We start from the raw sequence: 26,640 nt of genomic DNA, 5'->3' as shown, positions 1-26,640 counted from the left end.
GGAGGCTGGAAAGTTCAAGATCAAGGCCTGGCAGGGAACTGTTGCTGGTGAGGATTCTCTTCCTGGCTTGCAGGTGGCTGCCTTCTCACTGTGTCATCACATGGTGAAGCGGGAGGGTGGAGAGAGGGAAAAGGAGAGAGAGATCTTCCTTTTCTTATAAGGCCACCAATCCTATCAGATGAAGCCCTCACCCTTATGACCTCCTTTAACCTTAATTATGTTCTGAAAGCCCTATCTCCAAATCCAACCACATTGGGAGTTAGGGCTTCACCACTAAATTTTAGGGAGACGCAATTCAGTCCATAACACCCTGCTTAAAACATTTCGTACCTTTTCACTTCTCCACACTTTTGTTTAAGCTGTTCCCCCAGCCTAAGCTTCCTGCCTTTCAAAATCCTACCAGTTCTTGAATACCCAACTTAAATGTCACTTCCCATGAAGCCTTCTCTGGTTTCCAATCATATTTAGTTGCCCCTTCTTTTCCATAATAATACTACTTTGTATTTTGATTTAGCCCCTATTGTACCCAGACTGCATTGTAGGCTCCTTGAAGGCAGACACCCTGCCTAAAGTGCTTCCAACTAATCTGGACCTAGTTCTATTGGTACTCCGTAAAGGTATGACTTGAGTGATTCATTAGTTCTAAGGAATGGTGGAGGCAATTGGGTGGGTTTAGGCTGTAGAAGAGAAGACTACAGGAAGCTCTGTTGAAAGTGATGCCTTACAGAAGAGAGAAAAAATAGTTCCGTGTTCCCTGAGAAGTTTGAATTGAGCCTGCCAATTAAGTTTCAAAGGAGCAGACTTCATTCCAATGTAGGGAAGACCTTTTTAATTAAAAGGGCGGGTGAATAACACTTACTGATAACCAGGAGCTAAATTGTTGCTCTATACACATTATTTCTACTCCCACCTAGTCTTATAAAATAGTTCCATCTGTTACAGATGAGAAAATCAAAGTTCCAAAAGTCTAAAGACCAGTGTGAATTCATGCAGCTCATTGATCTCCTCTGCCCATTCCTTCATGAAGAAGCACCCTTCCTCTCCCTAAAGATATTGAAGCAGGCTGCATGACCATTTTCCAGGAATCCTAGATCAGGAATACTCTGGGGGTGTTGGTATAGTTAATATTTCTGTTTTCTCCCATCTCTCAAATCCTGTGACTGAGAAATTCTCAGTCCCTTACATTGGTTTAATGGGAATAGACCTATAAAACCTATCTTCTGTCTTTTTTTGGAAAGATATATTATAAAACTCTTACTAAGATTATTCCAAATTATCATTACAGTATGAAATATGTTATTGGTCCCATTAGTTTATATTTATGAAGCTGTTTGGAGAACACAGCTTTGGAAATACTTATTGCTAATAAAATTGACTTGATCCTAGCCAAGAGGGGCTATGTTTTCAAATAAGAGCTACTCTATCTGAGGAAAAAATAATATGCACAAGTTGTCACCTGACTCTGGAAGTCAGATGGATGAGGCACTTAGCCTTGCTATCCTGATTGCATTCCATACTGAAGGTGGTTCCCTGTAGACTAAGCCCTCCCAGGATCAGCTTCTGGGGCAAGCAGCCAATGTTCTGAAGCAGCTGCCATTTTTCTTGGGTGATTCATGTGTGAAAGTGTCTCCTCTGTAAGAATCTGGGTCATCTTGTTCTTCTTCCCAGAGCCAGGCTCTTATCAGACCAGAAGCGTCTGCTCATACAAATGCATCCAAGTTGGAGAGTTTATGAATGATAACGATAGCTGCTCACTCCAAATACATAACTCATTTGGTCTATGACATCTCATAGTTGGCTGTACTGCTATTTGTATTCAACAGAATTGGGCCTTAGAATCCTGGAGGTGGTGTACATGTTGGTGTAACTTTAGAGACTCTTTAAAAATGATCATTATCTTTCTCTTCTCCATTCAGATGGTTTATTTAACTCGGGATTTCTCCTTCCTATTGTGAAGTCACAGCCTTGAATTTGAGCAGAGCCTTTGTTCCTGTGTGCACATGTGTTTTAAATAACATCTCGGCATGTGCTATGAAACTCTTCTCTACTCTGTTCCCACCACCATCACCACCACCCCCAACCCCTGGTCAGAGGAGAGGTGACAACATGGAATGAGCTTCCATGAACAGCCAAAACCAGCTCAATTTTGTTGTTGTTGTTGTTTTTTAGAGTTTTTCTTTGCACCTGCTTTGTTTTCGTAGGAAAAATATCACAGGTATCCTCCTCTTCTTCCATTTTTATTATACAAAATACATTGTTCCTGGATGGCGGTGGAGGGAGGGAGGGAATGATACCTTTGAGTATCTTACAAGGTAGAAATGCCATCAAAACATTTGAATATGAAGTTGACACTACTTTGGGATCATTTAATCCCGCCAGCCTCCAGACATCCCGTCAGTTTAACAGACATGACTCAGAGAGGAGAATGAGTCACTTAATATCAAACAGTACTTTTGTGGTAGAGGTGAGACCAGACCCCATTCCCCTGTTGCCATTGCAAAGCCTTAAAATATCACAGCTTCTAAGAAGTCTTCCAGAATTGCAGTGGAGACCAGACTGCGTAATCTGCCCCATCAGGGCTTGAGGATGCTACCAGGGCGGTGTGCTTTTTGTTCCTTAATCGCAGTCCTATCATAGACCTCAAGGATCTGGAACTCACAAAGTGAAATTCTCAACTAACTACCATTATTTGCTACACTCACCTTTCAAAGGCAAAGATGGGAAAGGATGATAAGACAATAAATAAGGGATTTATTTGAAAAAGCAATATCCTATTATGATTCCACTTCTGTACCTTGAAGTCAAATCGGTAGAGACAGAAAGGAGAATGGTGGTTGCCATGGGCTGTGGAGAAGAGAGGATGGGGAGTTGTTGTTTAATGGGTACTGAGTCTTAGTTTGGGAATATGAAAAAAGTTCTGTGGGTGGATAGTGGTGACAATTGCACATTATGTGAGTGTACTTAATGCCATTGAACTGTACACTTAAAAATAGTTAAAATGGTAAATTTTGTATTGTGTATATTTTACCACACACACACACACACACACACACACACAGCAGTATTCTTGATGTGATCTTGAATCTCCATACCCTTGTGTGTATGCATCCTCAAAAACAGTCTGTTATTATGTCCTAAAGAGCGCTAATAACACATATATACTGTCTTTTACTTGCCTTGCATTGTTTGTTTTCAAAGTAATGTCACACCCATGATTGCGTTTGGTATTCATCAACACTATCATGAAAAAGGACAGGAATCCTGCCTTATTTTATAAATGAGTAAACTGAGGCCTAGAGTTCCACAGCTGACAGATCAAAGAGTTGGTACTTAGACCCAGGGCTTCTGATTTGTGTTCCTAGAACCATGCATGATCCAGTGTAGGAAGTTTTGAATTGATATTTAACATATTATACTTAGTTATCCTAGAAAGTGGACTCATACATTTTAGAAAGATTTTCAAAGACTTTGAACACTGAAGTAGTTTGGAGGAGATTTATAAAATGAAAATCAAGTAAACTTTAGAAAACTCATGGTCTAAACATTCTGCTTGACTGAGGTTTTACCATCCAGTCATAATATTGACAAACACTTCTATAGGACTTTACTCTGTGCCATGTGCTGTTCTAAGTGCCTTAACTATACTAACTCACTTAACAAAGTGTATTATTTATAATTCAAAACAAAATTTATCAAGACTGGCATGTGCTAAACACCCTCTAAAGTGCTTTGTATCCTTTACCTCATGTAATCCACATACCAATCTGAGGTAGCAGGTATCGCTGGAGCTTAGAGATGTTAAATAACTTGGCAGAGGACACTTGATAGCCAGTGAGAGAGCCGGGACTCAAACCCAGGTCTGCCCACCTCTTTCCCACTTAAACAGATGGGGCAGTGTGGGCCTTTCTAATCACCGCCATCTCTAAATATTAATTATGTCATTCAGGCGGCTGGGGCAATGTCCAAGTATGGATGCTGGTCGGCTCATAGTTTGCTTCTTGAGGGACTTCTAAATATCACCCTGAAATTCTGGCTGGAAATTTGATTCAGTTGTTGAAAGCGGAAGAAATACAGCTTTCATGTTCATGCGCAATTTGCTTTTTCATTTTATTTTATTATCCTGAGACTTACTGTAAATCACACTTTCCCATCAGTCCTGGGGGTTCTGATTATGTTGGTGGGGTCCAGCTAAGAGCAAGGGCAGTAAATTACTGCCACTTTGTTTGAAAATTTTTTTAGCCACAGTACATTAGCTGCTTTTGTTTGCTTTTCCACTGGTAGTGTGCACATTTTTATTTCAGAATTGGTGTTTCTTCAATGTCTCATTTGTGAATAATGTAGCTTGCAAAATGGAATGATTGGAGAAAAAGTATGCAAGAGAGTATCCTTTGGCATCTGTAAGATTTTAAAGCATTTATAACTAAAATGAGTTATTGAATTCTTTGTCTGTTTCTCTCTCCTACACACACACACACACACACACACACACACACACACACATTCTCTGCATTTTCCTGTTCACTTCATTCTATTCTTCTCCACTTCCCAAAGATTGATTGCATATGGTAATGACCAATACAATAACTAATATCAGGTAACTACTAAGAAATGCCTTTTTCCAGGGTCCTCTAGGTATTTTTGTTTATTTGAAAGATTGATAGATCAGAGGGTCAGCGGACATGTTTTACTGTAAGTTTCTGTTCCAAATTTCCTGACATTTTCAGTAAAAAAAAAAAAAAAAGAAGAAGAAAAAGAAGAAAGAAAAAGAATATATTTTAAAAGGCAAAAATAGGGCTAATAAGAACCAGACCCTAAAGTGATTATCAAAATGTCAAAACTAACTACTTTTTCTTTGTTCAATAGCACTAATCTCGAGGCACTTACCTTTCAGTAAAATCTCCCTAATGGCTTGACTTGCTTCTCTTGCTGGGCCATCCACAAATAGAGTGGCTTCTAAAGTGATACCCAAATCCTCAATGGCTTTCCGTAATTAGTGTGGGAGTTCAGTGGAGACATTTGTTTATGTTTTTAAAATTCTATCTTTTAATATAGTAGCAAGAAAGGGCGCTCTCTAGCATGCCCTGGTAACCTAGAGTTAGATTTCTCCATCAGCACTGTCATAATGTCCACAGGACCATCCTAAAGATGCTAGAAAGCTATGATAATGATGCAGGACCTGGTTGAGTGTGAAAATTAACTCTTTTTCCTGAAATTTGTCAGAGTTTCTGGAGTGGCTTTGGAAAGGATTTAAGTGCACATGAAGATGGAGCTTAAGTTAGAAAATTTTCATTCTTATCACTAATCCATACAATGGTCATTTCATTTTCTTGGACTTTATAGCAAACACCTTTGAGGGAGGCTGCCCACTTTACAAGAACTCCCTGTTTTCTGGTAACTGCTCCCATGACCCCTGGTGATGGACCTTCAGCAGCTGTGTTTATGTTGTATAACTCTGGCCCTCTTTGGGGAACTGATCAGGGGAAGGACACTTGACCCAGGTTGGGCCAGTCAGAGTCACTTTCCTGGGAACTTGGAATTGGGACTCAGAGACAGCCAATGTTTGAAGTTGCTGGTAATGCCATGAGATTAACTTGAGGTAGGTAACATGAAACGATCGTTCTCTGCTGTGTGTGTAGAAAAGCCAAGAACACTGATTTGCAAAGAGAGGAGATTTAAACACATTCATAGAAAGAAGCAAAGGCAGAGGGAGAGTCCTGACCTGGGTCCCAGAAGCTTTCCAGTTTAGTTCCTGTTCCTCCTGAGGCCTGGCTGGACCCCTTTCTACAAGAAACCCCTTGCATCCTAGGTTAAATTGCTCATCCTCCTCATCTGCTCCTCCTCACCCTGTTACAGCAGCTTGAGTTAGCTCCTGTTATATTCAATCAGTCTTAACAAAGACAGGTTGACCCTCTCTCCAGTATGTACTTGTTTGATTACAGAGATGACCAAGTAAACAAGTAGATGAATGTTCATACTTACTCTTTTGTGCCCTAGAAGGTTTGAGCTGGGAACAAACCTCAGGGATATCTTAATCCTATCCTCTCATCAGACAGATGAGGAAATTGAAGACTGTAGATGAGAAGTGATTTACCCAGGTTCACACACAGCCAGGACTTGATCCCTGGCCTTTTGGTTCTCAGGGCAGCCAGTGTTCTTTCCAGGTTGGCTCCCTGGTGCCATCCATCCACCTGTCTGTCCATCCATCCATCCATCCAGTCAGCCAGCCAGCCAACCAATAAATATATAGTGAGTAAGCTCCTAATACATGGAAGGTCCTGGAATACATGCTTTCTGTGTTCAGCGTGCCTCTCTTGTGGTAGTCTTTCCTAATATCGATGATGATCTGTGTTCATATCCTATTTCCTTTGGCAGCCCTTTGAAAGCAGGGACTGTGTGTGAATCAGTACCTTCACTTCCTAGTATAGAACCTGTCACAAGGTACGTCTTCAATAAATATCTGCTATTCTGGAGAACTTATTTCATTCCTTAGAGTCTCTGATGGGGACTGTGTATCAGTTATCTATCGCTAGATAACAAGCCACTCCATACTTCATGGCTTCAAGCAACAGTCATTTATTACTATTGCTCATGGTTCTGGGAATTGACTGGGCTCAGCCAGATGGTTCTTGTTCAGGCTCTATCACATGGTTGCAGTCAGATGGTGACTGGAGCTGAGGTTATCTTGAAGGCTTTCTCATTCACATGTCTGCTAGACATCTGGGCTGAAAGTACGCAAACAGGGCTGGAACAGCTGGAGCTCTATGGGAATCTCTCTCTCTCTCTCTCTCTCTTCCTACATGGTGACCTCGGTATAACTGGACTCATTACATGGTGCCTGGAGGCTCTCAGAGAGACTGCCCCAAGAGAAACTACCAGAAGCTACCAGAAGCTACATAGCGTTGCCTAGCCTGGCCTCAGAACTCACTTCACATATGTCACTTCTGCAACATTCTGTTCCTCAAAAGAGTCACAGAGGCCCTGCCAAGCGTAAGGAAAGGGAGCAGAGACTCCATCGTTTGATGAGAGGAGTGTTCGAGAATTTACAGACATGTTTCTGCATCTCTGTACTTCTTCTTCACATAAGGGGAATATGGAAGGAAATGAATACTTTATCTCTGGCCCCACAGAGCTTACATTTGAGTTGGGAGCCACGGTTTTCAGGCAACTGCTAGCTTCTGGCCCCACTGACAGCTACATCTTTTCCAACGACTTTGCCACTCCTAGCCACAATCAATCACAGGGTCTGATAGCCATGTACCTGTGGCCGGGGAGTTACTATGGGCAAGCAGGTAGGGCCAGGGTCTCATTTTATCATAAAATTCTCATGTGCTGGGTTTTGTGGTGGGCCCTCTGGAGGAATAAGACATTAGACTCACATTTGGGCCCTGCCAAGAAAGAGAGACATATCTAAAAATGTAGCTTAAGGAAATAATACAAAAGGGGAAAAAATATTTAAGCATAAAGGTATACACTGTAGCATTCTATTTAAGAGTAAAGAAATAGGAGGGAGAACTAAATTTTCCCCAATTGGGGAAATCCTTTCATTGTGATTTCTGATGGAAATCCATGAACAGAGATCTGTGGCTGCTTTTCCTTGGATTTCTGAGGTCACACCTACTTGGGGAGGAAGAAATAGGGATACGAAATCAGAACCCCTCCGGCCCCTCCTCTCCATCACACTCTTCACCAGCTCTCCCCTCCCTGACCTGCTGGGTCGGCTCACACTTCCCTAAGCCCAGGTCCAGGCACAGGTGTCTTGGCTTAGTATTGTGTAAAAACTGCCCATTGCTGGCCAGGTGAGGTACAAAATCCTTCATTACTGTCTGAGGTCTTTCCTCATTCTTGGCCCAGGCTTTCTTTCTGGCCTTCTTGTCTACTACTTGTTCATCCATAACCTTCCCAGAAGGCAAATGGGGGTGATTTATTCTGTGTTGCTCCCACCTAGTCTAGACACCCATGACTTTGAGCTTTTCCTCAAGCCATTCCTATACCCACCGGAATGCCATCTCCTCTGCTTCAACTTCCTGGAAAGCAGACCCCGCCCCCCACCATAAGCCAAGTGGGGGAGGTACAAGGGGAGGGGCTGGGAGCTTCCCAAGAGCACACTCTCCTGAAATGATGTCTTCTAAACAAATGTTAATGGTATATGTTAACATGATGGTTATTAAGACCATGATGAAAAGATGCTTCAGGGCTCCTCAAGGCGGCTGGCTATGTGTGTTGCTGTTGTTCACTGTCACAGTGATTAGGGGATGCAGTGGGCATTTATTGGGCAGAGGCCTAAGATGTTATGCGCCTTGCCATGTGCAGGGCACTCCTGCAGGAGGAAGCTGGGGAGGACACCCTGTGTCAGCAGAGGCATGGGTCCTGTCGGGACAGTCCTCAAGGGTGGCACCTTGTGCGTCCCCACTCTCCCCAACAGCTGCCTAGCTCCTGCTCTCTGCCCTCACTCCCCCTGGCTCTCCCAGGCTCGCTCTCTCTGATCTGAGAACCCAGCTCTCAACCTCTGCTCTCCATCAAGGCCCAGCTCAAGAATGGCCCCCGTTACTGTCAAGCCTTCCCTGATTTCTATAGCTGGACATGCTCATCCCTTCCTAAGTAGAAAATAGCATTTCCCCCCTTGCATCTTCCCTTTTTCTGATTATTTTTATTGGCTTCTTTTCCATTAATATTTTGTGAAGAGAAATGGGACAGGTACCTCCCCAGTGCCTACACAGGTATTTAATTTAAAGTATTTGCTTATTTTTCTTCCGTTTCCTCATTTCTTCCTCTCCCCCAAATGCCTGTGGATTCCAGCAAGAGGACAGGAAGTCTGGGGTTCCTCTGCCCCTCCACTCTGCTCTGGGTCTGGCCCACTAGGCCTCATAAAAGGACAGGGGACAGCCATGGCAGCCTTGGCCTGCCCACGTTGGTCTCAGTGTCTTGACCACACACTTAACTTTACTCTCACTCTGACTTGTACTTTCAAATTAGACCCTGGGATATCTCCTCCTCCCTTTGAGATCTTAAGCAGCTCCTGATGGAGAGCGGTCCTATCTCCTCCTCTTTAAACATCCTGCCGATTGCTATGTGTCATCTCTGTCCCAGGAAGCAGGTTCAGCTCCCCTTTTCTAGGGTCCTCTATCACCCTGAACATACTCCGATTGGGCTCTAGTATGACTGTTTCTTTACATGTCTGATTCCATCGCCAGGATAAGAGATCTTTGTACACGACAATCCATTTGTTCATTTCTTTGTCCAACATTTTCCACCTCTATTCATAGCAAACCCATGCAGGGTTTAAGGTGCTGTACCCAGGGAAAAGGACATGCGTACACCCCCAGTGTTCCCTACCTCGTCTGCTTCATTGACTCTTGCCTCTTGTTACTGAGAAAATAGCACCCACTTCTGTTTCCATCTCCAGATTACTTAGTAACTTTTCTGTTTTGTTGAAAAGGCAGTCGAGCAGAGACTGTCCAATTTTTGAGGAATTTGGTTCAAAATTTGAGAGCAAAATCACCCCATTCATAATAGAAAATTCAGGTGACAGGGTCCTCTCCAGCGCACTGCCCTGCCCGCAGCAGATCTGAGATGTGGCCAAGTCAGCAGATTCTTTCAAAATTTGAAATACAAACCTTGCATGAGGAAAGGAGAAGAGGAGAAAGAATGGTTTTTGTGCCCTTTCATGTCCCCTGACGTTTATATTCTGGGAAAACCTGGAACTGGAATGTTGGCCTTAGTGGAGTTGCGTTGGAACGCTGACTGGCACACAAAGGGATTTGGGATCTGTTCAATCAAGATGTGACTAGCAAACTGAGCTGGGATAACTGATATAGGGACAGAAATTCCTTGGCCAAAATGGCAAACTTTTATTTGGAAAGCCACCTGGGCATCCCTTAGAGCCATCAAATGCTCGACAGTTTATTATGACTGGACAAGCCGCTACCTTGCAGAGTCAGGCCAGGGTAGTAAAAATACACAATGACTTCGTCTTTGAAGGCCCTAAATGTGGCTTAGTTCTTCCTCAGAAAGGGCTCCCCAAAGGGCTGAAGGCAAACTGTGGACTTTGCATGACGCAGAAACTTCTATAGACTTCTGTAGCGAGGAGCACACATCGTGCCGATGCTGAGGCATCTCTCCTATTCACGGTATTGAAATCGCAGAGATGACTTATGATGTGCTCTGTTTGCGTTGGCCCACAGCCCAAACCAGAGACTTATCTCAGGCTTGGCCTTCTAGATACTATCTCTGGTAATTTAAAAGTTCATTATGCAAGCCCACTCATCCTGTCCTGCTACAGTTAAGGTCTGTCAGCATTTTACAAAGGCTTATCACCCACCCAGAAAGAGGCAAGAATGCAGTTCTTAGGTTGCAGTATGGCATGCAAGGCCTAAGCCTGAGCGTCAAAAGCTTTACCTCTTTTGTTGTTTTCAAGTTAGAATTCTTCTAAGTCCTAGTGAAGCAAGGTAATAGCTGATGGTTTTGCTGGTATTCTTTGGTTTGGTTTTGCAGGGCTGGGAAAAGCTGCTAGAGATGGCTGGGAATGTAGATGTACCTTATATCCGAAGAATTCTTAGGCCCATGAATTTACTTATCATGCTAGCATTCAGCTGAAGTTGGGAGTGTAGTTGAAATAATCACTACTTCATAGTTAGGATCGATGAAGACCAGGAGAATCAGAAACAAGATTGGGAATACTTCTCAAAGATGCAGGGACCAGTCCTCAAACCAGAACCTTGTGTCCCTGTGAATTTCAGCTGAATGGGATTGATTGTTTCCAAGTCAAGTTATTGTTCTAGTGGTTAAGTGTGCTTCTGCTCATCATTTTATTTTTTTTTATTAACATATAATGTATTATTTGTTTCAGGGGTACAGGTCTGTGATTCATCAGTCTTAACACAATTCACAGTGCTCACCATAGCACATACCCTCCCCAGTGTCTATCACCCAGCCACCCCATCCCTCCCACCCCCCTCCACTCCGGCAAACCTCAGTTTGTTTCCTGAGATTAAGAGTCTCTTATGGTTTGTCTCCCTCTCTGGTTTCATCATGTTTCATTTTTCCCTCCCTTCCCCTATGATCCTCTGTCTTGTTTCTCAAATTCCTCATATCAGTGAGATCATATAATTGTTTTTCTCTGATTGATTTACTTCGCTTAGCATAATACCCTCCAGTTCCATCCACGTCATTGCAAATGGCAAGATTTCATTTTTTGATGGCTGCATAATATTCCATTGTATATATATACCCAACATCTTCTTTATCCATTCATCTGTTGATGGACATCTAGGCTCTTTCCATAGTTTGGCTATTGTGGACATTGCTGCTATAAACATTGGGGTGCATGTGCCCCTTCGGATCACTACATTTGTATCTTTGGGGTAAATACCCAGTAGTGCAATTGCTGGGTCGTAGAGTAGCTCTATTTTCAACTTTTTGAGGAACCTCCATACTGTTTTCCAGAGTGACTGCACCAGCTTGCATTCCCACCAACAGTGTAGGAGGGTTCCCCTTTCTCCGCATCCCCGCCAACATCTGTTGTTGCCTGACTTGTTAATTTTAGCCATTCTGACTGGTGTGAGGTGGTATCTCATTGTGGTTTTGATTTGGATTTCCCTGATGCCGAGTGATGTTGAGCACTTTTTCATGTGTCTGTTGGCCATTTGGATGTCTTCTTTTCTGTTCATCGTTTTAAAGTATTCTTATTATTTCTAAACTTAAACAACACATACACATGACAAATATGAATAAAATGATAACCCCCAAATTATAAATAATAATAACCCCCACATAATAAAAATGGTTGAAAATTGTAGTAAAATAAATTGGATACTTTAATAAGTCATAGAAGTCCAAAAAAGTTTAAAACTAGAAAAAAAAGTCACTAGAGTAACCTTGTTGGCAGTTGCCAATGATCCCATTACACACCCGGCTCCTGGAGAAAAAATAAGGGTACATAGAGATCATGGCCTCTTTGGTGTGAAAAGGAGATGTCATTTGGATGGATTCAGGTGAATTGATAGTGGAAGAAGTTCTTAATGACAGTGGGGTATAAAAGAGCAGCTTGAGAGGGGACAAACTGGGAGTGGGGACGGGGAAGGTGTCAGATAGAACTGGATTCAGTCCCGGCCATGCTGGGCCTTGCTATGTAGAAACCTCTGTTAGCCTTGGTATCTTCCTTAAAATTGGGTAATAAAAACCCATATACACCACAGCATTCTGGAAAAGATAAAATGCAATAGCAGGCAGAAAGTGTCTGATAGAATCAGTGCTCAACACGTGTGTTCCTTTTTACTTCCACCTTTTATTAATTATAGCTGGGGCAGAAAGCGACCTAAATGCTGGAGGCCAGCAATTCTCGTTCTGAGTAGATCTTAGCTACTTAGGAGGACAAAGTGGTTTCCCTGAGCTTTTAAGAGGCCATTTACATACAATTGGTCTACTTGTAAAAAATGACCTATTCATTAAATCAAGCCTCTAGGTAGCAAAGTTTTCTTAAACTCCTTTGAGTTGCTGTGTATTTACTGTGCTTCCTAAAGAAAAACCTGTAAGGGCAGCTACTTTTCCCCATTAGTCCAGATTTACAGGGGTTTTTGCTCTAAGTGCACATTTACAGAACCATTTCTGATGTATATGTGTTTGCTCCCCAAAAAGGAGCCACATATTTGGCTGTTTGTTGTCTTTGGTCCTAGGGACACTCTTTCAACCCCTCTTGTTACTCACAAGTCCTTAACCCAAGCTCAGCTTGATGCCTTAGTACATGAGCTCTCAAGAGAATGTGAGTGGTAGGCCCAGAGCCAGCCCAGCACAGCTCTTTCTTTCTTTGGACTTTTAACCATCACATCTCCTGCTCTGTAGCAGCTTTGCTTGGCCAGGGAATATTTATCTTCATGGAGGTGTCTCTGTACCTTAATGTCTCTGTCTTGGTTTCTTCTGAACGATAGGGATTGTAGTGGAGAATCCTGGAGATTTTTGAGCAGTAGAAACTGGGCTTAGCAGGAAGCCAGGCAAGACTCAGTGGCCAGAAAGTGGGGGTTTAAAATTACTGTAGCCACGTGTCTTCCTGTTGACCGCCCCAGAGAATCTTTTGGGGGAGCGCCTAAAAAAAAAGCTTATATCAGACTCCACCCAGGATCAATTACATTAGAATCTCTAGGGGTAAGACCTAGGTATCAGTGTTGGTTTTGTTTGTTTGTTAATTCTGCAAGTGATAGTGATGTTCATGAGGGTTGAGAATCTCTGGCTCTCACTAATTATAGCTCCCTGTAGTGAGTGCTTTTGATGTTCCAGAAATTGATTATCTCATGTGACCCCCACGACAACATTAGTGGGTAAGTACAATTATTGGCCCCATTGTACAGTTGAGGAAACTGAGGCTTGGAGATGTCAAGTACCAGCAGGTGAGTGGTGGGACTCCGATATTTAGCCAAGCATCCAACTCCAGAGCCGTGTTCTTAATTACCGTGCTGCAGCCCATTATTATAAATAGTGCCTCCAGTGGGAACTAAGCTCCAGCGAGTGGGGTCATCCAGTGGTCTTGAGCTCTCTCCATACCTTCAACTTACCGACCTCCTGCTCCCCGTGTGTTCGAGGCTTCCCAGCAGCCCCACGTCAGATAACGAACTGCGGTTATTCAGAAGTCCCCTGCTATTTCCACTGATTTTTATTAAATGCAGCTTGTGGCTCCAACTCAAGAATGTGCAAGCCGATTTAGATTATGTTTTGCATTGAGTTTATTAAGATAAAAAATATTTCCCGAGATAGTGAGTCAGAAGTATTTATGGTGAAGTGTGCTGAAAGTGAATGCAGGTTGATAGCGTGAACAGAATGTTCTCTCAGAGTCAAATGCGATGACCTAACTGTGTTTGGCAGCCTTCCTTTATGTTTAGCTAAGCATTTTATTTCATGTCGGGAGCCTCCTCCCTCTTCTGAGAAGGATCGGTCCTGTAGGAGACCAGGATTTTGGCATGTACCTCTTTGATACCAAGACCCAGGCCCTGAAGCGTAATTGTGACTGGCTGGGTTGCCATGGCAAAGGACTATTAAACTCTTTATATCTCAGTTTCCCTCACCTGTCAAAATGAGAATATAACTCTTGGCCCCACCTCCCTCCCTGAGGAGAGTGGGAGGGCACTTTGAAAATTAAGCAATAAATGTTGGGAAGGATTTGTGGATGTGACGTCTTGTCAAATGGGTAAGTTATAAATGGGGTGTCTCCAAAGCTCATTTGCCCTAAATACACTTGAGCCTTCCATTTACTTAATCAACTAGCCTTTATTAAATGCCTACGAAGTTCACAATAACACATGGAGTGCTAAGGGGAATACAAAAAGGAAAAAAGGAGGAAATCGGGTCTCAATTCCCAGGAAGCTCATAAACTAACTTCTTTTTTCTCGCAGTTCACTTTTTAGGTTGATTAAGCGTCGGTATGAACGATGCCTGTACTGTATTTAAAACGTTCATTCTCTATGGTGACTTCCATCATATGTAACTAGGAGTGATTTAGTTGTTCTCGGTACCGGTGGGTATTGTTACATGCTGGATGGATTCATTAAAAGGGCAAGAATATTCTGTAGTCCCGGTTAGGGGGAGTGGGGGACAATGAAAGACCACAGTCTGGATTCATTGGGAATGGTGCATTGGCTAATAGTATGTTCTCCTGTGTCCAAAGGTCTGGGTTTGAGTCTGTGCTCTTCCACTACCTACCTGTGTGACTTTGGGCAAATACTTAACCTCTCTGTGTCTCATTTCCTTATCTCTAAAATGTGGGTAATAATAGGGTCTAACTCATGGGATTGTTTTCAAGATGAATAAATTAATGTGTACAAGGTACTTAGGATGGTGTCTGGCACCTTATAAATGCTCAAAAAGTCTTAGCTATAAGCACCACTTTCTATGGGTCATGGAGAAGATGGTGGCACCAAAAGATGACTAGTATTCATTTCCCTATATTATAAAAAATATCAAGTCCTTTTTTATTCAGAGTCCCAAAATTTGCCCGGATCTACCACAATCACTTAGAGTTGCCCCCAAATCCCAGGCTGTTTGTTCAGAAATGGGAAACAGGCCATCCAGGCCTTTCTCTGGCTTATGGTGCGCAGGGCTCGAGTTAAACTATTTTGTTTTGAGAGCTTTACACCAGTCCAGGCCCCAGAGGGGTGGTGAAGGGCGGCTGTGGGGTGTGACGGAAAGAGCACTGAGCTTAGAGTCCAAATCCTGGCTTTGCCTTTTGTTGGCTGGGATAGTCTTTAAGTCCTCCAAACCGCAGTTTACCCATCCTGATTACACAAAAGCAATGGTTTAGGTAACACTGCTGGGGCCCTTGCCTAAATCGAGACAGTCATAGCAAACTATCAAAATCTGCTAGAAGTCCTTGTCATCCCCACCAGCATGCCCTTGTAGTTAAAAAAAAAAAAAGCCAATTGTACTTAAGAATGTCTTTGATGAAGCAGTAAAAATTATTAATTTAATTAAATCTTGACCCATGAGTACATGTCTTTAATATTCCATATGGCAAAATGGGAAATACGCAGAAATGCTGGCTGCTGAAGTCCTATAGTTGTCACAAAGAAAAGCATTTGAGTTGTGACGTGAACTAGCCACTTTCTTACTTGCAAAAATGACAGACTGGGGAAGAGAAATACCATATGATTTCACTCATACATGGAATCTAATAAAACAAAGGAACAAACAAACAAAGAAAAGGCATAATCAGACCTATAAATACAGAGAACAAACTGATGGTTGCCAGGCGGTGGGGTGCAAAATGGGTGGAGGGGAGAGGGAGATCTACACGCTTCTAGGTATGGAAGGAATAAGTCACAAGAAGAAAAGGTACAGCAGAAGGACTATAGTCAGTGGTACTGTACCAGTGTTGTGTGGGAGCCGACGGTAACTATACTTGTGAGCAGAGCGTAACGTAAAGAGAAGTTGAATCACTATGTTGTGCGCTTGAAACTCATATAACGGTGTGTGTCAACTACACTAAAAAAAAAAAAAATGATTGTCAAACTATGGTTAGTTATTTTTGAATATTCTTGGAAATGAACAAAATGAGTCTGCCACTTCAAATGAACAGGAGATGGTATTCACCAATAATAAAATTTGAGCTTCTAAGCAAAACTTAAAATTTGGGGAAATTTTAGCCACCACCATGAGCTTGACAGATTTCCAGTCTTTTTTTTTTTTTTTTTTTAAGATTTTATTTATTTGAGAGGAGAGAGAGAGAGAGCAAGGGGGGGCGTGCAGGGAGAGGGCCAGAGGGAGAGGGAGAAGCAGGTTCCCCACTGAGCAGGGAGCCCGACAGGGAACTCGAAACCAGGACCCCAAGATCATGACCTGAGCAGAAGGCAGATGCTTAACTGACTGAGCCACTCAGGCACCCAACAGCTTTCTGGTCTTTACTGATGAGATTGGTAATGATATTAACAAAAATGATTTTTCTCTATTATGTAATTAAATGTGTTCACATTTGGAATATGTACATAACTCACTGGAACAATATTTTCTAAATGGACAATGCATGGTGTTACAAAATCATATGTGGGTAAAAGATCTTTAAAGTCCAAGATAAACCAACCCATTTTAATGTAACAGATTATGAAAAGTTCACTGATAAGGCTTCAGATTCACATCATGACGAACCTTTAAGAAACTACCACTTGTCAAATTTTAGTATGGTATCACAGAAGGATATTCTAAATTATCTGAGAAGACTATTAAAATACCCCTCCCTTTTCCAGCTGTGTAAAACCACATTTTCTTTATATACGTTAACCAAAACAACATATTTCAACAGATTAAATGCAGAAAGAGGAGAATCCAGCTGTCTGCTCTTAAGCCAAATAGATTTACAACAATTTAAACAATGCCATCCTTTTCACTATGTATGTGTGTATATAAAATATGGTTATTTTTCATTGAAATATATGATTTATGTTAAGTAATGACATTACTTTTTTATTTTTCAATAAATTAGTAAACAAATGTTTTTAAATTTTCTCTTCGAGGTCCTCAATATTTTAAAGATTTTTTTTTTATTTATTTGTCAGAGAGAGAGAGCACAAGCAGGGGGAGCTGCAGGCATGGGGAGAAGCAGAATCCCTGTTGAGCAGGGAGCCTGATGTGGGACTCGATCCCAAGACCCTGGGACGACCTGAGCCAAAGGCAGATACCCAACCAACTGAGCCACCCAGGTGTCTGGGGCTCGATATTTTAGTCTTTAGGGGTCTTGAAATCAGAAAGTTTGAGAATTTCTGTCCTAGAATGAAAACTTAGAGCATCTAATTTTTTTTTATTAACATATAATGTATTATTTGTTTCAGGGGTACAGGTCTGTGATTCATCAGTCTTACACAATTCACAGCGCTCACCATAGCACGTACCCTCCCCAATGTCCATCACCCAGCCACCCCATCCCTCCCACCCCCCTCCACTCCAGCAACCCTCAGTTTGTTTCCTGAGATTAAGAGTCTCTTATGGTTTGTCTCCCTCTCTGGTTTCATCTTGTTTCATTTTTCCCTCCCTTCCCCAAGATCCTGTCTTGTTTCTCAAATTCCTCGTATCAGTGAGATCATATAATAATTGTCTTTCTCTGCTTGACTTATTTCGCTTAGCATAATACCCTCTAGTTCCATCCACATCATTGCAAATGGCAAGATTTCATTTTTTGATGGCTGCATAATATTCCATTGTATATATATATACCACATCTTCTTTATCCATTCATCTGTTGATGGACATCTAGGCTCTTTCCATAGTTTGGCTATTGTGGACATTGCTGCTATAAACATTGGGGTGCATGTGCCCCTTCGGATCACTACATTTGTATCTTTGGGGTAAATACCCAGTAGTGCAATTGCTGGGTCATAGGGTAATAGAGCATCTAAATTTTTTAAGACTATTTTTTTAGAGCAGTTTTAGGTTCAGAGCAAAATTAAGAGTAAGATACAGAGATTTTCTGTATACCCCCTGCTTCCACACATGCACAGGCTCCCCCATTATCAACATCCCACATGAGGGTGGTACATCTTACAATTGATGATCACCCAAAATCCATAGCTTACATTACAGTTCACTCTTGGTGTTGTACATTCTATTGGTTTAGACAAATGTGTAATGACATGTATCCACCATTATAGAGTGCCCTAACAATCCTCGGTGTTCGCCTATTCATTCATCCCCTCCCTGTTCCGCTCCCCCCAACCCCTGGCAACCACTGATCTTTTTACTGTCTCCATAGTTTTACCTTTTCCAGAGTGTCATATAGTTGAAATTAGACAGTATGTAGCTTTTTCAGTTTGGCTTTTTTTCACCTAATAATATGAATTTAAGTGTCCTTCATGTCTTTTCATGGCTTGATAGCTCATTTTCTTTTAGTGCTGAATAATATTCCAGTGTCTAGATGTACTATAGTTTATCCATTCACCTACTGAAGGACATCTTGGTTTCTTCAAGGCTTTGTCAGTTATGGATAAATCTATAAACATCTTTACGCAGGGTTTTGTGTGAACGTTAAGTTTTCACGCCCTTTGGGTAAATATCAAGGAGTGAGATTACTAGATCATATGCTAAGAATATGTTTAGTTTTGTAAGAAACTGCCAAACTGTCTTCTAAAGTGGCTGTACCATTTTGCCTTCCCACCAGCAAAGAATGAGAGTTCCTGTTGCTCCACATCCTCCCCAGCATTTTGTGTTGTCAGTGTTCTGGATTTTGGTCATTCTCATAAGTATACAGCAGTATCTTGTTGTTTTAATTTGCATTTACCTGATGACATCTGATGTGGAGTATTTTTTCATATGCTTATTTGCCATTTTTATATCTTTGATGAGGTGTATCTGTTAAGGTCTTGGACTGTTTTTTAATCAGGTTTTTGTTTTCTCCTTGAGTTTTAAGATTTCTTTGTATATTTTGGACCACATTCCTTTATCAGATGTTTCTTTTGTAAGTATTTTCTCCCAGTCTGTGGCTTGTCTTCTCATTCTCCTGACACCGTCTTCTGCAGAGCAGAATTTTTTTTTAACTTTAATGAAGTTCAGCTTGTCAGTTACTCCTTTCATGGATCATGTCTTCCCAGTAGTATCTAAAACGTCATTATTGTGGGGCGCCTGGGTGGCTCAGTTCGTTAAGCGTCTGACTTCTGCTCAGGTCATGATCCTGTGGTCCTGGGATCGAGCTCTACGTGCGCAGCAGGGAGTCTGCTTGTCCCTATGCCCCTCCCCCACTAGTGCTGGCACTCTCTTTCTCTCTCTCACAAATAAATAAATGAAATCTTTAAAAAAATAAATTCAAAAGTCATTATCATATTCAAGATCATCTAGATTTTTCTCCTGTTACCTTCCAGGAGTTTTATAATTTTGCATTTCACATTTAGGTCTATGATCCATTTTGAGTTAATTTTTGTGAAAGGTGTAAGATCTGTGTCCAGATTCACTTTTTTGCAGGTGGATGTGCAGTGGTTCCAGCACCGTTTGTTGAAAAGATTCTCTTTGTTCCTTTGTATTGCCTTTGCTTTTTTGTCAAAGATCAGTTGACTATACTTATGTGGGTCTATTTCTGGGCTCTCTGTTCTGTTTCATTGATCTGTTAGTCCATTCTTTCATCAATACGACACTGTCTTGATTACTGTAGCTTTATATCAGGAATTGGGTAGTATCAGTCCTCCAACTTTGATCTTCTCCTTCAATATTATTTTGGCTATTCTGGATCTTTTGCCTCTCCATGGAAACTTTAGAACCAGTTTGTCAATATCCACAAAATAACTTGCTGGGATCTTGATTGTAATTGCATTGAATCAATAACTTGATTCACTTCTACTCACTGTGGGATCTCAGACAGCTTCCTTACCCTGTCCGTGCATTAGGTTTCTGATGTGTAAGATGAGGATAATAAAACTAGCTTGTAACAACACCTGCCATGATAGTAAGTACCCTTGAGGGGTTAACTGTTACCACTGTCATTATTGTATCATCATCGTTGATGTTTTTATCATGATCATCATTATTACCAGTACCACCCCACTGGGAGACACAGCAACACAGAGCTAGAAGGTGGAGTCAGCAGAATTGGAGTATTTTTCTCTCTGAAGCCAAATTATAGTCCACCTGCTCCTGGCCAGTCTGACAGCATTTGTGGCCTAAGGAAGAAGGGAAAGAAGGAAGAGAAAGCTTCCACGGCTCAAGCACACGTTGTCAGAGGTATTGAGTCAAGCCACTGCAAGAAAGTATGAGTAGCCAGGTATAAATGTAGAAGCCCCATTGCTCTGTGTGGCATCAGGCCCAGCTGGTACGTGCTGTCTGCCCTCCAGGGCTTCTGTGGCTACTCCGTATGGAAACGTAGACCACTCAGGAGGAACAGCCTGCACAGGCCCATGTAACAGAGCATGAAGCCAGAGTCTAGGATGTGAAATGACTGACACAAGCAGCTAGCTTGCGGCGCAGCGAGTGTCGGGTCCACTTTGCGGGTGTCCTCTGCACTGGGCTTCTTCCCGGAGATACCCACGTGTTCCCTGAAACGAATGACTACTGGATCAGAACCCTCAGTGGCCACACCAAGCTTTAGGAGTAGAGAAGAAAATGGATCCCCCAGTGTGGCCCGTGAGGCTGCTGCAGAAGGGTCCAGCTGGTTCTGGGAAGAGAATGGATTGTAGCCAGGGGCTTGTTAACAACAAGGCTGATAGTAATGATGCAGACATGCGATTTTAGTTTATTTTATTCCAGTCACAAAATGCTTTCATGTTGTTTAGGCCAAATGTTGTTCTGATGCTCCTAGTCTTTGCCAAACTGAGGGCCAGGCCATTTGCTTGTTCTAAGTGAGCAGCTACAGATGGGAAACAAATTTGAACATTATTCTTTATTGGTAACAATTTAAAACCAAATTCCCTGTGTTTGTGGCAGGGCTCCTTTGTTCAATAAACACAAAGATTTGTTTACATTTCCTTTGTTCTCTCTGGACATGTACCACTTGGGCCAGCGACTACACTGATTTCAAGATGCCCTGCAGTCCTCATTTTTGTTTTTAGGTGGGTATTACGTAGAGCTTCAAGGACAAGTCAGCCACTCTTGCCTTCAGTGTATCAGCTATGTGATCTCAGGCAGGTGACTTCACCCCACTGGTGTCCTTTTCTATAAAATCAAGACTAGACCTGGTCAGGAAACCAATCAGTTGGATGAATAATCATTCCTTACTTTTAGGAATAAGATATCTGTGAGAAAAAGAAAAGAAAAATACAGCTGATAAGAATAACAGAAACTCACATGCTCCTTGCTCTGCGTCAGAGCCTATTCCAAGCACTTGCCATGTGTTAATTCCTTTCATGCTTGAAATAGCCCTAGAGGAAGATGCACCTAGTGTACTAATTTCACAGATAGCAAAACTGAGACACAGAGAAGGTACACAACTTGGCCAAGGTCACACAGCTGATAAGGAGCAGAACTAGGACATGAATTCAGGCATTCTGGCTCCAGAGTCTGTGAGGATTGATTTTGTACATTAGATCAGCCCTTACTAATTTGTTTTCAATAAATCTGAATACGCCTTCAGAGGGTAATTAAAAAACTACCCCTCCCCCACATGATAGAACTCTCTGGTTCTTGGTTAATTTATGTTCCTAGAAGAACAAACTTGAAGCTCTGTATGTCTGTGATTATGGTATCATGCAAAGTAACTGGAGTTTGGAGTCAAAGAAATAGTTTGAAGTGCCAGCCACCCTTTTATGTGATGTGTTATGTGGACTTGGCCACAGAGCTGGCTGAGCGTTGGCTCCAACCACCTGTCAGAGAAAACTAAAGAGAAGAAGTAGAAGTGACTTTGGTTTTTGACTAAAACTCAGCAGGTAATGTTAACCCCTGAGGCATGCACCCAGCAGCTGTCATCCTGGCCTCTGGGAGTGTGGCTTGGTGTTGGTTAGCTTCAATATTGAAAGAAGGTAGGGGGCGCCTGGATGTCTCAGTCGGTTGAGCGTCTGACTCTTATTTTCAGCTCAGGTCATGATCTCAGGGCCGTGGAACTGAGCCCCATGTCCGGCTCTGCGCTCACTGGGGAGTCTGGGCTTGAGATTCTCTCCCTCTTCCTCTATCCCTCTCCCCCTTCTCTCTCAAATAAATAAATAAATAAATCTTAAAAAAAAAAAAAAAAAAGGGAGAAGGGCCTGCCAGGGGATAGGCAGGGGAATTGGGATCCCCGTGTAGCAGGTAAGGTGAGTTACCTGACTTCTGGAGGGAAACCAAAACACCAGCTAAAGTTTAGACCCATTAGCTAGACAATCCTGACTGGAGTTAGGGGCAGATCACAGCCCTGTGGGGATGTGGGTGTGTGTCCCCAGCTTACTCTTTTTTAGGGAAGAAACTCAAGTTCTGTCCCCACCCCTCAGTGGGGCTCGAGCTGCCCAGGCAGTCTGGGAGAATAGAAAGAGCTAGGTTTTGGAGTCCGAGAGATCCTAGGTCTCATCGTTATAAAGCAGTGATAACAGTTCCTGCCTTGTGGGGTTATTGAGCGAGTGAGTACAGAAGTAAAGCCCCCGGCACACTGTAGGATTCTAAATAGTCCATCTGTGCTCACTACCGTATTGGCCTGTTGGCCCACTTGGACCTTCTCCTTCGCTGAGCCTGAGAACTTAAGGCTGCTAGCGCTGGAGGCTCTGGGCACAACGTACAGCGAGCTCACTGAGAGACCACGGGCCCGGTCAGTGCATCTCTGAGATGTGATTTCCTTATTGTGATCATTAATGCTCCTCCTTTCCGACTTTGCGAGATTGTTAGAGGAGAACGCGAGACTCAGTAACCTGAAAAGCATTATACAAAAATTGTTATTATTATAAAAAGAATTGCAGTAACATTGATTAACATTTTGAGTGCTTACTTTTTTGCCTAACACTAGTTTAAGTGCTGCCTATGTGTCACCCAATTTAATTTTAATCCTCCAACAGCTTTGCCTGGTAGAGTCCTATTTAATATATTCCTATTTTTCAGTTAAACTGAAGTACCCAGAGGTTAAGTAACTTGCCTAAGGTCACTCAGAATTGAGGGCTGACCCGGGATTCAAACCCAGTTAGTTGAGTTCCGGAACCTGCCCAATGGAGTATTAATCACTATGCTTATATTGGCATTGCTATTTCTATGTTTCTTTTCTAGCAAGGATACATAGTTAGCCATTCTCTGGGCAGGAGACGGGACTGTGAGGCCATGATGGCAGCTCCATAAAGCCACCTCTTCCTTAGTCTCTCTACTCTCTGGGCACACCTCAAACGTCTTAGGAACACATGTGCTTCTATCTATGAGCAAAAACATTCATAGTTTGAATATATATGGATATAGATTAGAGAAACAAGTTCAGAGATAAAGATCAGAATATAAATGGAAAGAAGCAAGACATTAGCAACATAATTTATGGGCTCATGATTGCATTGTGAAGGATAATTATTCATTGGTTTAAGTGGGATGAAAAGTGTCATTCTGGAAACACAGTGAGTGATAGTCATACTTAATCTGTTTTCTACCACTCACATAAGATAAATGTCATTCACATGCGTGACATACTCCTGTGGGACTGCCCAGACTTTGACATCTCTCCCCAGTCTTTTTGTGGAAAATTAAGGTACTTAATGAATTATTTATTTTGGGCATGTATGAAAGCATTTTATAGGAATTTGGGTGCTTTTAAATTAGCCACTTAGATCTCTCCCAAAGAGGGTTATTTTTCAACAAAGTTCCATTAAATTCAACAAATTTACTATGCTCTGCCTATGCTGTACCATACGGCAGCTACTAGCCACGTGTGGCTGTTAAAATTTAAATTTAAAAATTCAGTTCTTGGGACTCCTGGGTGGCTCAGTCGGTTAAGCGTCTGCCTTTTGCCCAGGTCACGATCCCAGGGTCTTGGGATCGAGTCCCGCATCGGGCTGCTTGCTCAGTGGGGAGCCTGCTTCTCCCTCTGCATACCACTCTCCCTGCTTGTGTGCTCACTTGCACGCTCTCTCTCTCTCTCTCTGGCAAATAAATAAATAAAATCTTTAAAAAAAATTCAGTTCTTCAGTTGCTCTAGTTACATATCATGTGCTCAGTAGCTCATCTGTAGCTGGTGGCTGCCATTTAGACGATGCAGATTATAGAACATTTCCATCATTACAGAAAGTCCTATTGGACAATGCTGCTAGACGGTAGGATACACTAAAGATACAATGATGGCAAAACATTCTAGATGCCTGCCCTTATGGGCTTGTCGTCCCGCAGAGAGAATAACTGCTTAACAATCCATCCCAGGTTGAGAGTCAGGGAAGGACAGAAGGCAATGGGAGGGTATGGCAGAGGAGATCGACCCAAGAATGGGTGGTCAGGGAACATGAAGTCAAAGAAAACTCCTTATACATCAACAACAGACCAATTGTTTTAAAAAAATATTGAACTTAATTTTTTAAATAGTAAATTCTTTTCTCTGTACTGGATTCTGCAACTAATATCAATATGAGGTTTAAAATATATTATTGAAGAATAAATTTAAAATTTATTTCATTACTAAAATGTTTAAGAAATCTCTAAAGAAGCCAAATGAAAAATGTACATACAGTATGATTCCATTTATATGCAATCCTAGAACAGACAAAATTAGTCTATGATGATAGAAATCAGAACTGTAGTTGCCTAGAATGGAGATAGGGGTGCAGATGGAAGCAAGCATTGACTACAGAGGATCTTAGGGGTACTTTCTGGGTTGTTCAGGATGCTCTCTATCTTGGTAAGGGCATTGGTTACATGGATATATGCATTTGTCAGTACTTCTGGAACTATGTAACTGAAGATGGGTACATTTCCTAAAATGTAAATTATATCTCAATTAAAAGTTGAATATATAGAATTATTTATTGTAACATCTTAATGGTTGATATGAGTAACATTATGGAACTATTCATTGCCTCATTACTTTGTCTGCCAGCAACCTGGGGCTTATATCATCACTGGCCGCAAGGTTTTCAGCATCCTTCCTGATCTTGTGCTATGTGCGTATAAATATGTCACTCCTACTTTTCCAGTCTTTCATGCTTTCTTTCCTATCAAAAGTGGACAAGCTGGAAGGATCTTTGCCAGCATGTTAAGAATGGTATCATTTTGGGGTGGAAGGATTTGAGGTGAATTTTGAAGCCTTTTCTTCTTCACAGTATTGTTTGAGTCTGTAACAAGGACCGTGTGTTTTTCTCATACTTTGAAACACAAAATCTCATTCTGTGTTGGCTTAGGAAGTACATTTACTTATCCATGGGTTACCATATGGTCATTTGAAAACTTTGGGTTTTAAACGATGGTTAGTGACAAGTTTCCTTGTAAGCAGCAGGCTCCATGGGTGATTGTTCTATAGTCACGGGGTCTCAGTAAATGTATAATTTCATGCCTGGTCTGTCTCCACCATGCCTCTCCTGTGCAGTCTCTCTGTGGTCCTGGGGCACACTGGAGTGGATTTGGGTTGCTCGGAGGTGCCCCTTAGCTGTCTACCCCTCTCACCTGCCTCCTTCGCCCTGTGCTCACAGATTCTTACCTGACCCTCGATGAACCGATGAATAACATCACCACGTCCCTGGGGCAGACAGCTGAACTGCACTGCAAAGTGTCTGGGAATCCACCTCCCACCATCCGCTGGTTCAAAAATGATGCACCTGTGGTGCAGGAGCCCCGGAGGATCTCCTTTCGGGCAACCAACTATGGCTCCAGGCTGCGGATTAGAAACCTCGACACTACAGACACAGGCTACTTCCAGTGCGTGGCAACGAACGGCAAGAAGGTGGTTTCTACCACTGGAGTCTTGTTCGTCAAGTTTGGTAAGCCACCTTTTTGCTGGGGATGGCCTTTGGCCCTCAGCATTCATGGGGGGGGGGGGGCAGGGTAGAGGGAATGGGCACATACTGAAAATGTCCTATGTGCCTAGAAACTGGGACAGTTTCTAAAGCTGGTACAGTTGCACCCATTTTACAAGTAAGTAAACCAGGGCCAGTGGTTAAGGACCATGTGCAGGGTTGCCCAGCTAGTAAATGGCAGAGCAGGAGTGGAGTCCAGATCTGTCTGACCCCACAGCCCTGCTCTAAACCACCATGCCAGTGAGAGAGAAGATGGGAAGGTCTACAGCACGTATGCCCCTTGTCTGTCCAGCTGCCTTCCAAACCTCTCCTGTCTCGACCAGTGTGCTCCTGGGACCACTCAGCCTCCCACTGCAAACCCCCCACGTAGCGTGAGGACGCCTACTCTAGTGACTCATTCGTCAGCACTTGTCCTAGCGTTTTCCAGTCCTGGAACTGTGGGCTCTAGACAGGTGCTCACTGGTATGTTTTTTGGTAGAGGTGATTGTGGGGAACTGAAACAAAATAATAAATCCCAGAAAAATAAATCTCGGGGTGGTTGCGAACTTTCATCTGCAATGGTTTGACTGAACCCACACTCACTCTCCAGTAACCCAGCCTGACTGTTTCTTTTGTTTTCCTTTCATTTCTCCAGGCCCCCCTCCCACTGCAAGTCCAGGGTCCTCGTAAGTACTTTTATCTCCCTTCTTGTCACTTCTAAGTGTTTCTCCAGAGGTTTTTAGGGCAAAGGCAATGTTGTCCTCTGCTTGGGCCAAAACACTGTGTCCAGATTTCATTCCATTCTGCCCTGCCCTCATTCCATGTTGCTTTTTCTCTGATA

At 42.4% G+C, this 26,640-nt stretch overlaps 1 protein-coding gene across 1 annotated transcript in view; it reads left to right on the top strand.

Annotated features, from left to right (window-relative positions):
* The window catches only part of ROR1 (receptor tyrosine kinase like orphan receptor 1), a 306,022-nt gene that overhangs the window by 153,848 nt on the left and 125,534 nt on the right, over positions 1 to 26,640 (top strand). The window contains exons 4-5 of the mRNA XM_032396112.1: positions 25,497 to 25,784; positions 26,455 to 26,485. Of these exons, the coding sequence (XP_032252003.1) occupies positions 25,497 to 25,784; positions 26,455 to 26,485 (319 nt within the window). The remainder of the gene's footprint in view (positions 1 to 25,496; positions 25,785 to 26,454; positions 26,486 to 26,640) is intronic.

Source organism: Phoca vitulina, unplaced genomic scaffold, assembly GCF_004348235.1.
Source record: "Phoca vitulina isolate PV1807 unplaced genomic scaffold, GSC_HSeal_1.0 scaffold2, whole genome shotgun sequence".
Lineage (NCBI taxonomy): Eukaryota > Metazoa > Chordata > Mammalia > Carnivora > Phocidae > Phoca > Phoca vitulina.
This window is presented reverse-complemented; position numbering and strand designations above follow the sequence as displayed.